The sequence below is a fragment of the Panicum hallii genome, chromosome 7, assembly GCF_002211085.1.
Source record: "Panicum hallii strain FIL2 chromosome 7, PHallii_v3.1, whole genome shotgun sequence".
In the NCBI taxonomy this organism is placed as follows: domain Eukaryota; kingdom Viridiplantae; phylum Streptophyta; class Magnoliopsida; order Poales; family Poaceae; genus Panicum; species Panicum hallii.
In genome coordinates, this window is record NC_038048.1 from 38,531,740 (window position 1) to 38,545,757 (window position 14,018).

The 14,018-nt window shown below is 48.1% G+C and overlaps 1 protein-coding gene across 1 annotated transcript; it reads left to right on the forward strand.

Annotated features, from left to right (window-relative positions):
• Positions 1–2,964: 2,964 nt before the first annotated feature.
• LOC112898992 (protein NLP2-like) lies at positions 2,965–8,945 on the forward strand. The gene is made up of 5 exons (XM_025967322.1): positions 2,965–5,045; positions 5,349–5,390; positions 5,504–6,226; positions 6,468–6,591; positions 6,758–8,945. Exons 1-5 carry the CDS (start codon positions 4,164–4,166, stop codon positions 7,810–7,812), a joined length of 2,826 nt encoding a protein of 941 aa, XP_025823107.1. The 5' UTR covers positions 2,965–4,163; the 3' UTR covers positions 7,813–8,945.
• The last annotated feature ends 5,073 nt before the right edge of the window (positions 8,946–14,018 follow it).

Here is a 14,018-nt window from a genome sequence, read left to right on the forward strand (position 1 = left end):
AACGAGCCGAGCCGGGCTCGGCTCGGCTTGGTGCAGCTCGGTGGTTGAGCGAGCCGAGCCAGGCTCGGCTCGGTAATTTTTCGAGCTTGCTGAGTAGGCTCGGCTCGGCTCGAACTAGGCTCCGAGCCAACATAATAATCAGACATTCAGTGAATTTGCATAAATTTGCATGCATATGCTTCCTGTATACATATTATGAACATTTGATTGATGTGTGAACTTTTTCATTGAACATTTGAAAGTGTATACATATTAATAAGTCATTTACTAATCATGTCATTGAATTTGATTACAAAAAAGCCCACGGATCAATCAATCATGGATCATTAGTCCATCACGGCATCACTCATTCAGTCCTTTGAAGAATATATACGATAAAATAAATAGCAGTAGTTCTGAGGTGTGGGCGTGGGCGCGTGGCTGTGTTGTAGGGCTGTGCCGCTGTGGGCCGCCTTGGGCCATACTGGGCCGAGCTCGCGAGCCAGAGCGAGCTGGCTCGGCTCGGCTCGTTGCTCCAGCAAGCTAAAATACCTGGCTCGGCTCGGCTCGCCCCCGACTCGCGAGCTCCGAGCTATTTTTCCAGCCCTAGGCGATGGGGACGGGAAAGAAGAAAAGAGTCTAAAATGGGCTAGTCTGTTGGATAGTATAGACATATGGAGAGGGAAGGCTGGCTAAATAGATAGCTAAATGCTAATATAGAGAGTGATTTGGCTAGTCTTTTGGAGATGCTCTAACTCATCTAAAAAAACTACCCCACTCACTAATTGCTAAACAACCCATGTGGGATCACATATCCTGTCAGCAGTATTCCTTTCCCCAATAAAATATTAATATTGGGAAATATATACTACCTCTCCCTTTCCTCCCCACCCCTTCAGATAAAGGGAGAATTTCTACTCTCCCGATATAAGTTGTATTAGGATAAAATTATTAGAGAATATCTTTCAATAATGTATGAAAGTTGGGAGATGGGGATATTTATTGGATGACTGTCAGATATGCCAGTCTGTTACCAACTTACTACTATGCTAATGTTGTTCCTAATCGTCTGACAAAACGATTTCTCAACTGGTTGGTGGATGTTCTACAAGTAGATAAACCAACTGGTAATAACCACTTTCGGTATTCCACAGGCTCACATCATACCACAAGTCCAGGTCACGGTTGCTGCGTACATCGCACGATCGACATCTGACAGTGAGATACGCCACCGGCTGTTTATTCATTTCTTTACTCTTCGAGGGAAAATAATGACCATCGCCCCTAGCAATAAAACCAAGTACTCCGGTTGAAAATGATTGATGCCTTAGCCTTCTTCCTTTACACATAACATTCAAAGCACATATCGTTTTAGAACTTTTAGTACTAGCCTCTTTAGTTGCACGGTGAACGACCTTCTATCCTCGTGCTTTAGGGCGTGTTTGGGAGAGCTCCAGCCGGCTCCGACTCCTCCTAACAAAATACTATTTATTGGAGTCGTTTTTCTCTATCCTTTCCCCTCCCTCTCACAGAATCAGGAGGAGCCGGTGAAGCCATAATTTGCAGCTCCACCGGCTCCTCTGGCTATATGAGAGGAAGGGGAGAGAAAAACGGCTTCAGTGAACAATATTTATTTTATCAGGAGGAGCCGGAGCTGACCGGAACTCTTCAAAACAGACACTTAGTTACGGTAACTTAAAAAAGTTAAAAAAACTTGCCACATCCATAGTTTCTCTGTACATGTACTTTATCGCCGAAGAGTGCATATGCCCATGAAAATCTGCCATTTCATACGATTTTCTCAAAACTGATTTCGAATCTTAGTTTTCTGATAATAAAGCACGCTTATGGAAGCCGGAGCACGACGCGCCAGTCGCGGCCGGCGTGCGGACGCGAGGTGGATCTGCGGGGTGGGCCGGCAGAATCCGGGCGCGTTTTTTGTCCAGCGCTCACGGGGCATCTGCCGATGATGATCCTCCTCCCCCTGCCCCGTGATGCGAACGGGCCCGGTCCGTTCCTCTCGGCTTTTGCGGTCAGCGTCAGCGGAGCTAACCCCCCAGACAGACAGATACTCCTGGCGATCCGTCGTCCAGTGGGAGGACGGGGGATCCCTCCTCCTGTCCTCCGCCCGAGTGCGAGCCCAGGCGGCCGTCACCGGCGGGGAAAATGCGCCCCCGCCCCGGCGACGTCGACCCGACGGCTGCGGAGGTGCCGTGCGGGCCGCGGAGCGCACCGCGCCGTGCCGTGCGTCAGTGGCAGGCAGGCGGGGCGAATCGCAGCCAAGCGTATATCGCTTGGTTCCCCGTCAAACAGCGCAGAGCTGCACGAGACGTCTGAGATTCTCTCAATGCTCTTTGCCCTTTTCTCCAAATATCATTTTTTTTAGTTTTCAAAAAAATATCATTTTTTTACGGTACTGAGATTCTCTCTCTGCGTTAGAAAAAAAAAAGCTTAGGAGCACAAGACCTGATCTGTCATCGGGTTTGCTCTCTCGAGCCATGAGTGATTTTTACGAAAGATAAACAAGGACACGCACACACACGATGCCTTGTTTTTCTAGGAGCAGAAGTCGTGTCCTGTGCGGTGACGTCATCCATGGCGCGTTTTTTTTCCCTTTCTCCCGTCGAGGGGCATGGTTCTTGCGTTGACCGAATTAGCTAGCGACCAACTCGTTCATGCGCACAGCTCACGTACGGTGTACCATTGGTGTCCTTCCCTAGTTTAGGGAGGTTGAGTGTTCCGTTTTCCTTTGAAAATATGCGCCTGTTTTTAAATCTCTTTCCTGACGCCCCGTTGAGTCGAGAGCGCTGCAAAACACAGCTAGGATTTTTCCTGCTCCGGAACAAAAAGAAGAGCTAGTGGCGAGAGGATGGAATCGCACGGAAACTTTCCACGGAGACCGTGCGCGCCGGTCAGCTCTCGCGAGGCCAAAAAAAAAATTAGCGACCACTAGCACGGCGCCAGTGCCACTAATCGCGAATTCTAATCCCCGCACTAACCCCCATCTCGTAAACTAATCAACCCCCGGACCCGGCCCGATCGCGGGGGCGATACGCGCCAAGCTTTCACCGCCCGGGGGACTAGTTTGTTCCGTCTCGCGCTCTGCCTCTCTCCCTCTCTCTGTCAGGAGAGCGAGATGCGGCCGGGAGCATGAACCAAAAGGGCGGGGGAGGAGGAATCCGCTGCGGGCCTGCGGGGGGAGCAGAAAACACCAGCGCACTGGCCTTGGGAATTCCACGGCCTGGAATCTTCCCCCGCCTCTACTTCTCCCTCCGCGGTGGTGGGTGTCCCATTCGCCTTTGATTCCATTTCCTGTCCCCCGGCTTCCTCAGATCTGCGATCCTTATCCCCCGCCTCCCCGGGTTTCCTCTTCGGCCCACAGTCGAGGAGACGCCAGCCACCGCCGGCCGCTTCGCCTCTTGTGCTCCAATGATTTTGTAGGTGGGAGAGTCCGGAGGCTGCTGCTGGGTGGTTCGGTGGCTCAGCCGAGCTCAGGGTGCTTCCGCGCCGTTCTTGCCGGCTGGTGCTTGGAGGTTCTCTGTGCTCGAAGCTGTGTTCAGTTGATTGGGAGGATGGATTTGGGGCGCGTTGGTTCCCGGGACCGGGAGGTGGGTGTTGGTTCGGCTTTCCTCTGATCGAATTAGTGCTTAATTTGAGCCTCCGGTGGTTTCTTTGGGTGGAAAAAAGAAGGTTTGAGTTTTTGGGATCAGGGAGCTGGCCTACGTCGCAGGACTCCGCTGGTTGTTGGATCGTCGCCATTGGCGCCGAGAACCTGCCCTGTCGTAGGGCCCCTCCTGTATCGAAGTTGGATTTTGGCGGAGAAATTTTGCTGCTCTGCAGCCGCTTTAAGCGGCTACCTTTGCTGACCTTTCCTCCCAAAGGACTGACCTTTTGGGTTCCGGCGCTGATTGGTGAACTGCTGCTGATCGACGGGTCCTCGGAGTGCTGGTCTATCTGGGCTATCAACAGGACATTTTACGCGGAAGAAAAGTAGTCTCCTGTGCAGATACTGCTTCCTGGTATTAACTTGTTCCTTGTGTTGAGCAAAGATTCTGTCTAGCCAGAAGACAGAGTGCTCCTCCTTTTATCCTGTCCAGAGCTCAATACAGTGTTCTAAATCCATATTGGCGTACTAATAAGAGTGGATAAGGAGGATCTTGGCCTTAAACGAGTGGAGCAAAGCAATGGATATGCCTATGCCTTCCAACCGTGCCGGCTGCAACGGTAACATCAGCAGCCCCATGGGGTCTTCAGATGATCCCTTTGGTGTTGCTGCCACGATGAACTTTGATGGATACTCAGAGCTCTGCAGCCCTTCAGTTGCTGATCAGATATTCTCGATGCTGAATGATCCCTCGGCTGCACAGCAGATGTTTGCTATGTGGTCATCCTTGGGATCGTCTCCGCGTGCTTCTGCTATGAGAGACGACATGCCATTTGGCACCTATTCTGAACCTATGGATGCAACAGCAGCACCTACTCAAAGGAGCAATTCGGCATCGGCGTTGAGTCCAACTGGTGTGGACAGAGAGCTAAAAGTTTCAGATGAACTTGTTCCACATAATGGTTTGCAACAAGGAAGTAACATCATTCCGAGGTCTGTGGGCAACTTTCTTGCAGACAAGATGCTCATGGCCCTGTCTTTGTTCAGGAAGTCATTGAGCGATGGTGTTCTTGCCCAAGTCTGGATGCCTGTTGAGCACGATGGTCGTGTCGTGCTGAGTACGTTCGAGCAGCCTTTTCTACTTGACCAGGATCTTGCAGGTTACAGAGAGGTGTCTCGGAATTTCCTGTTTTCAGTGAAGGAGGAGCCTGGGCTGCACCTAGGGCTTCCAGGGAGGGTCTTCATATCTGGGGTGCCAGAGTGGACCTCAAGTGTTCTCTATTATAGTAAGCCAGAGTATTTGAGAATGGACCATGCTCTTCGTCATGAAATACGTGGGTCACTTGCTATGCCAATTTATGACCCCAGCAAGGGCTCTTGTTGTGCAGTGCTTGAACTTGTCACAAACAAGGAGAAGCCTGATTTTGATGCGGAGATGGACAGCGTTTGCAATGCCTTGCAGGCAAGTTCTAACTTGTTTTAGACTAGGCATATTTACTTTAGTGACATCAGTGCTTAATGTTAAGTTGAAGTATTCATGAGTTGCGGAAGGAGCTCTAGTATTTTTATATAACATTTACTCCTAGTGCCATTCGTTTTCTTCATTTGTCACTATTCCTTTTATTTTATATATAATAGTAGGCAATCACTTCTGTCAAAATTTTAGTTCATCTGTATGTTGTCAATTAGCAAGGCAACTCATTTTATTTTACACTGAGCACAGAACTTAGCATATATTTTATACTTATCCAATCGCTCTCTGTAGGCTGTGAACTTGCTGACAACAACAGATCGCAGCGATAAGAAGGTGCCACTCTTCACTCCTAACATTCTCCATGTAAACATAAAACATCTTTCTTGGTGTTATGTTTACTGTTTACCTACTGATGTTCAATGCATGCTCTGTCTCTTCATTTGCAGGTTTACTCTGAAAATCAGAAATCTGCTTTCACTGAGATTTTGGATGTTTTAAGAGCCATTTGTCATGCACACATGCTTCCATTGGCCCTTACATGGGTTCCTACATCAAATGGCATTTCTAATGGTTCTTGTGCTGGAAAGAATATTGGGGTTGATTCACAATCAGGAAAAGCAGTACTTCGTGTCCATGAATCAGCTTGTTATATTAATGATGCAAAGATGCAGGGGTTTCTTCATGCATGTGCTGAGCGTCATCTTGAGAAAGGGCAGGGTATTGCTGGCCGAGCACTTAAATCCAATCTGCCATTCTTCTCGCCTGATATAAGAGAGTACAGTATTGAAGACTACCCGCTTGCACACCATGCTCGTAAGTTTGGTCTGCATGCTGCTGTAGCCATCCGGTTGAGGAGCACGTACACCGGTAACGATGACTACATTCTAGAATTCTTTCTCCCAGTCAACTGCAAGGGCTGTGGAGAGCAACAGATGTTATTAAACAACCTTTCCAGCACCATGCAAAGAATATGCAAGAGTTTGCGAACAGTTTCTGAAGCGGAGGTTGATAATGCTGGTGCTTCTGGTACAGCAATGCATGAGAAGACTAATGGAACTTTACCAACTGGTAACACTGAAAGTTCCTCGCATGATGACCAGCCAATTACAGAATCTGCATTCCAAGATCTATCTTTGGGTGACAAACAAGGAGATAGAGAACCTGACCAGGTCTGCATTATTATAAATATACCATTTTATCCAACCATTCAAAATTTTTATTGAGATACATAGCTTTTTAGACACTTAGTCAGTAGTGCCTTAACCAATTGGATTCCTTGTAAGCTTTTTCAGAATAGACTATTTTCAGTATTCATACTAGTAGATGCTAATGCATGCATTTAATTTTGAAATGATAACAGAAATTTTGTTACTGTACCCTGTTGATGAAGGACTTTGTTCCTCACTGCAGGCATATAGTAGCTCAATGCGAGTTGCAGAGAAAAAACGCAGTACATCCGAGAAGAATTTTAGTTTGGATGTTCTTCGCAAATACTTTTCTGGGAGCCTGAGGGATGCTGCAGTGAGCCTTGGTGGTGAGCCCCTACTGTATTTATGGAGTCTCAATCAAATCTAATTGTGTTGTGATATTTACAGTACTGAAGACAATGCCATCACTGTAGCAGAGTTTCTTAGGTTATGTAAATAGGAGATTATGAAACAAACTACTTTTCTGACACTTGCCTATAAACCCCATTGCAGTTTGTCCAACAACTTTGAAACGGATATGCAGACAACATGGAATTTCGCGATGGCCATCTCGAAAGATAAACAAGGTCAATCGTTCATTGAAGAAGATCCAGACTGTCATTAACTCGGTCCATGGTGTGGATAGATCCTTGCAGTATGATCCTGCTACTGGTTCCCTAGTTCCAGCAGCCTCTCTTCCAGATAAGATGCAATTCTCTGCTTGTGATACATTGCCTACTTCATCTGTTGGAAAACCAATGGAGGAAAAATCTAGCCCGAAATCAGAACAAGGTTTATCCTCACCTGATGGATGGCAAAGAGAAACTTGCCAATTTCACGTATCAAGTATATCGAAAAGAGAAGGTGATGAAGTTCGAATGTTGGCAAACGACAACAATAGCAGTAGAAACTGTGCTTCTGATGTTGCAAAGGTCACACCACATTCAAACTCTGAAGGTGCACAAGGTCCATTGTATCCCATTGGTGCTGTTAATTCTTTGTGTACCGGAGAAATAGGCTACATCAGTTCTCCGACCTCTCTCCACCCAAGCATCGATAGTGTCGAAGACCCTACAATGGGAAGGAATTCATCATTTGTACAACAAGCAGATGTCACTATGGTCGACGGTCATGACACCAAGGAGCACACCCATCCTTCCACCTCCGGTATGACTGATTCTTCCAGCGGCAGTGCATCAAGTCAACCTACTTTCAAGGGGAACCCAGGACATGTCCTCAAAGATAGAAGCAGCCCAGCGCTGACAGTCAAGGCTACCTACAACGGTGACACTGTGCGGTTCAAATTCCTACCAGCGATGGGCTGGTATCACTTACTGGAAGAGATAGCAAAGAGGTTCAAGCTGATGACAGGAGCGTTCCAGCTCAAGTACAAGGATGATGAGGATGAATGGGTGATCCTGGCGAACGACTCTGATCTCCAGGAGTGTGTGGACGTCCTGGATTTGATCGGCTCGCGCAATGTGAAGCTGCAGGTGCGTGACCTCCCATGCCTCATCAGCAGCTCGGGCAGCAGCAGCTGCTTGCAGGTGGAAGCGCACAGCTCATGACAGCATGAGAAACCTAGGGCGTCGTCCCTAAACCGTAGCCTGTTGTAGTAGGTCTAGTATTCTGTTGCAGCCATAGAGGATCTGCGTTTGTGCTCACGCGATGCCGTCTATGGAATGTACAAATGGCTAGAGTGAAAAAAGAAAGTGTAATACTCGTCGCACAGATCTCGTGCACGGTTGAAACAGTGTCGAAAAGATCTTGGCATAATCTGTTGTCACTTGTCAGTTTCAAGGTCTTGACAATAATCTGTTGTCACGGTGCCTGTACATCTGAAGGAGGAAACCGGTATTTCTGAACTTCCTGTCTTGTCAACTTCAGTCTATTCCTTTCAGTAATTCAGTTCCCTTGAGAAATATATCTGTGCTTTGGACGGCTGCTGTCGTACCCTGTGTGGCTGTGTAGCGTAGCTACAAAGCCATGTGGACAGCGGATACGAAGCGTTTTGGAGTCAGTTTCGAACAATCTTTTCTCCGATCTCCTAGTAGTGACGGCCTGGCATCCTGACATTTTGGCTTTGATTGCTCGAGGTGCGGGCTGCTTTCCGACCCAGCACGACTCTGGTTGTGCTGCTGAAACTGAAAGCGTGGAGCTGCTCGTGAGACCGGACGGGAGAGCTACTGTTTGTTTGTACTGAGGCCCATCACAAGTCGTCCATCCGGGAAGAATAGCAGCTCGCCCTCGCCGTCAGGGCAGGACGAGGGAGGCCGGCAACTAGTGCTATCAGAGGCTATCGGCTGTCAACGGCGCAACTTGCAGAATGTTTCCGTGGTGCGGAACGGCTGGACTGTCAGTTTTGCGTGAAGCTGGTGATTTAATCGTGGTGATTGGTGAAGAAGAAGAGCTCCAGGAGCCGGAGAGCCTTTCAGATCAATTTGGATCACTTGCGGGCAGGATAATTTCAGAGAGATTAGGATTACCTAATCACTATCAGCAGCACTCGGTCGGCATGGCCTTCCTCGCGTGTAGTTTTGTACTCATATAATTTCTCTCTTTTAGCAGGCATGTTAGGAAGTCCTTTTCTTTTCAAAAAATAAAAAAATAGATGACCTAAAGCTGCAAGCAGCAGTTAATGCCACACAACCCGTGCTTGTAAATGTTATAAAAACAAATCTGGTAAACAGTTACTGCTCCAGAGGCTGTAGTGTGTATAGAGCAGATAAGGGTCTATGAGGTTCTTTTATTTTTGGAAGCTGAACAATGACTTGGCCTGATGCAGTGCAAGAAGGGCAAGGCTTTATCCCTGTAATAACTCCAAAAAATAAGTGGCTGCACAGCCGAGCTTGTTCTGTAAGTTAGCCATGTCCCTACTTTAATCCAGTTCTCTTTTTGTTACAAAAATTCTCCTTATACAGGAAACAAAATAAAGGTATATGATTATTTAAGGATATAAAAGGGACCGGATAAGAGCAGGGATGGTAATGGGTACCCGAAATCCAAAATCCGACAGATTTTTACTTTATTAGGTTACGGGTTTGGATCAATTTTCTTACCCGTAGGTTTGTTAATGGACATAAAGTTCTACCAGCTAGGTTCATAGGTACGGATTTGTAAACCCATAGATTTTTTAAACCCGTTCCAACCCAGTGCAATTATTATTTTACTTTGTGAATTTGTAATAACTTAATATCTCTTCTTCTTTCACTTCTTCTTATTTTGGTGAACTCTAAATATTTTGGTGGCGGGTATGGGTGTTGTTGCTTTGTTGATTTAGTATCCATGTATATATACAATGGATTGGTAACTTTATATGGCGCTATGATCCCTTGAATAAGAACTTGGTATTTATATTTTTATTTCCTCTAATATTTTTTATGAACAATGAAATTCTTTCTCATCATGTATTTTTTCACTATAAATTTAATATTTATTATATTAAACTTGTTGATTATGATAAAAACTAGTACAGTGAGGTGTAGATCCACGGGTGATCCGTGGGTACCCGTTAACCCGATGGGTATGGATTTGGGCAAAATTTTGAAATGGGTATATGTTTTTTCATAGGTTTAAATTTGGAATAGTAAAACCCAATAGGTTTAGACCCGTTGCCATCCTTAGATAAGAGGACATATCCGGAGAGGGTTGGACAGAGGTTGCATTGCACGCCTGCATTGGACCAGCTAGCCCAGCGAATCCTGACCTATCTCAGTACGGCCCAGTAACGGGTCTTCGGCTTGCAATTTCGAGTTAGGCAAGTAATACGGCCCAGTACGCGATGGGCTGACAATATCAGGAAGAAACAGACAGCGCGTATCCAGGCCCAGGCGAGTCGCGCGGCGCCGACACATCATCGTCAGTGATGATTCATCACAGTCAAGACCTTGGCGCTTCCACGCATGCAGCCTGGCTGACAATGCTCGTCCAATGATCCAATCCAAGCATCCCCAACCAGTTCGGCCGGCAGGGAGCTACTGAACTAGAGACATGGCGATTGGTCTAGAGAAATAGCGAGCTCGAATGCTCTGATCTCACCTACTACTCTACCAGTTCGGGTCGCCGCCCTCCATCTTCATGCGCGCCGGTACCGCGACCACGGCGACACATGACTACATGAGGTCGCCACCAGGACCAGCGGCCAGCGAGATGATGAGGTGAGGCCCATGTCGATGCGCCCGGCCGGCTCGGTCCCGGAAGGCCGGGCAAAGCGTCCGCCCCGGTTTGCAGGCCAGGCAGGCCATGCCGGCTAATCTTTTGACCCACATGGATCGATGCCATGCTAAAGTGACAGTATCTCTCGCTCTCCGCATCTCAGAAGCTCTAGTGAGACTAGGACCTCCAAGATCACAATCTGCTCTTCTTGGTTTTCCTGAACGAGGAGGAGCAGATAGGGGCGGGCAATCCAATCCAAAAATTGAGCGGAGCCTGCTAGTGTACCGGATTTATATTAGTAGCTTGTTAGCGTAGGGTCCGAATATGCAGCAATCCAGAATGCGACTGGGGGCATGTGCCCCCATTAGAACCTCTTTGGAAATGAAAGCAGTAGAATCTGTATGCAAAGGCCAAGATCGTAGAGCAGCCTGATGATGACCTCATCTTGGCACCATTTTTATTTCACCGCCATTTCCTGGTTGTTGCCACCCAATTTTATCGAGCACCGTTGCAACTGTACCCAGCACGAGCTAGCCGCTGTTCACTTGGAGAAGCACTACTTGCGTCCAGACGATGGCAGCACGAGGCCACTGCTTAAAGCGCGCCGAGATCCGATGACCGACCTGAACCAAAACTGAAGACCAGCCAGCCAAATCCAACCGCCGGGATGTCCCGTCCGGCCTGCGGAGAGTGTCACCGGATCATCAGTGGTCCATCCGCACGCATCGATCGAGATCGAGGATCCCTCGGCCGCCGTCCACCGGATCCACGCTGTGTGCCCTCCGCTTTGGCGACACGCTTAGAGCGAGCCTGCTGTGTGGTTAGACGAGAGGGTCTAAAGCTAAAGCTAGCCAGCGCCGGTGCATGATGCGTCTTTCCTCGCCAGCGGCCCAAAGAGCATCGAGGTCTCGCGGCTAGCGATCATGGCGCCTTTCCCCGCCCTTCGCCTTTCCTTCGCTGTAGCAGCTCCCTTTCCTCGCGCCTATCTCCGCACCTCCGATCGATCCGGCATGGCTGCCATCATGGTTGCGGCCGCTGGGGGATTATCAGATCCCAAGCGTGTTCGTGTGCGGTGCATCTGCGAGCAACCGTCTCAATTCTTAACTGCCACTAGTCGATCCGAATCACAAAAAACACTTCAGCTTGTACGTGTGGCATGTGTTGCTCCAGACCCTTTCTTTCTTTCTTTCTTTCTTTCCTCAGGAAATTGTTCTTAAGATCAGCCGGTCGGGAACAGAGAGATTGGAGTGTAGTATTAGGAATGGGGAAGGAAAAAATGTCTTTGTTGGCTTCTTTTGTTTCAGATGAGAGGAACTGCTGGACACATCTTGGAGGTTAGTGGGACGCATGGCTGCTACGAATTGATCCTGATCACCATTCACCTCAGCAAACCTAAAAAGCACTTGACGGCGTGTCGTACGTGTGGCATGCCTTGCTTCAAACATTTCCTTGAGAAAAAAAAGATTAATCAGTATGAGCGAGAGGAGGAGGATGGCGCGAAAAGGAGTAGTAGTATAAACGAACAGTGGACGGCGGTTTCTCAGCATGTCGCTCTAATGTTGAGGGGAAAAGCTGGGCACATCCGGGAGGCATGATCATTAGCTTGACTTGCAGCCTAGGTCTTCAACTATTAGACCGTTTGCTGATTATTAACGAACAATCGTTTGCTGAAATGTTTGGCTGGTTTATTATTAGATCGGAGCAGCTTCAATTGTTATCCAGGTCTTTCTATTTGTATTTTCAGACATGATGCACGTACGAATGCATGTACCTACAGGCTACATGCTCCACGGTCGGAACAGGGGAGGCTTTTCTGTGCTCATTCTGTTCCTCGTTTTTTTAAATAAAAAAAGGAATAGTTCAATATTCCGATCTCTACATCAGAGTGCGGTACATCATGTTCCTCTCTTATCGCCAACCATACGGACATGCCACTCTTTCAGCATGCCGATCGAGCTGCTGCGGCTTGATTGAGTTGGTTATTGTGCATTGTCAATAGAGCCTAGGCCCATCAAGTGCCTGGTTTTTGCCCACAAGTCTTTCCAAGCATGAAAACTGTTTGAATGATCAACAGCTGCAAGAAAGAGAGTTCATTGATGTTGCGTCCACCCCTGGATCTTCAACATGTTGAGCTTGAGATAGAGGTGCTACTGTATCATTCAGAGAACAAAGCTAATAACACTGTGGGATGGTCCGTGTAATTCAACTCTTGTCCGTAAATTTTTAATGGAATATTTTGGCCCTATTGCTGGACCGAACGAACCCGTGGCAGGCTTTAATTTGGAGACTTTTTTTTTCAGCAAACGGCTTTGGAGTCATTCATCCCTAATTGCTGACTTTGTTTCCTTCCTCTCCCCCCCCCCCCCCCCCTCTCAAAAACAAATGGTTTTAGCTACTGTTCTCATCTCCGATCCAAAACCCACTTTAAGGCAGCTTTAAGCTACCAGTACTGCAATTAAAATGGCTTAAATCCTACTTAACTTCAGTGCTAACAAATGCATGCCATGTCCTGTGTATGGAAGGGTAGCTACATGGAAAGCTAGACGACTAGTGTGCATCAAACAAGTCAGCACAAGGATTTCAAATCCTTTTGAAGATGCAGGCTACGGTGCAGCATCAAAGCTGTAGCCCGTGGTACAGCGTACCTGATCGGTCAACACGGGAGGATATAAAATCGACCCTTGAGCCCTAACCACCTCCGAGTTCAGTGGAACGGTAGCCCTGTAATCTACCTTTAGAGCATCTCCAGCAATAATCCCTACTTAAGATTCTATTTTTTCAAATAGGGACTCCACCTGCTTTTTAGACTATAATTTCTACACTTACCTCCAGCAATAGCTCCTGCATTGAGCTTCTAGTTTTTTCTGACAGATAGGAACTACGTATCAGGTCTTAATGTTTTCTTTTCTTTTTTTCCTTTTACTTCCTCGATTCTCTGGTTCACTCCCAAAGCACATCCGTTCTCTCCCTCCCAAAGCACCTCTGTTCCCTCCCTCTGCCTTGCGACTCTCGAGTATGCATCTCCCTCTCCGCGGCATACCTTACAGTCTCTCCCAAGCACTCTTCTCCCCTCCCCCGTGCTCCTCTCTCCCGTACTCTCTCTCTCCCTCCTTGCACTCGAATCTCTCTCCCGAGCTTTGGCCACCCACTCTCAGTGGCAGATCTGGGCGCGAGAGGTGGTCAGAAGCACCGGAGCAACACCGTCTGAGCTTAGATGACGCACGCATGCTCGAGCTCGGGGCAACGGCAAGCAGACATGAACTCGGGAGGGGTGATGGCGCACATGCCTGGCTCGGGCCGGTGGCGAGCGTGCCACAGCCCGGGGACGGCAGCGCGGGCACTGCAGCTCGGGCCCGCGGCAGCGAGCGTGCTGTAGCTCGGCGAGCGCGCGAAGCGAGGGAGAGGATAGAGGAACAGTAGAAACGAAAGAAGTAGGGGCCTCCCTACCCACCCATGGGAGAAGGGGCCGGGAGGGGGAATTTAGGTGCCTCCTACTGTAGAGGTCCGAGTAAAGATTCGTTTCGCTGAAGCGAGTTTTTTTTTCTCTCTCGGTCTCTTCTACTTTTTAGTAGGAGTTTGAGTAGGTATCTTGCTAGAACTGCTGTTAGAACCCATTGCC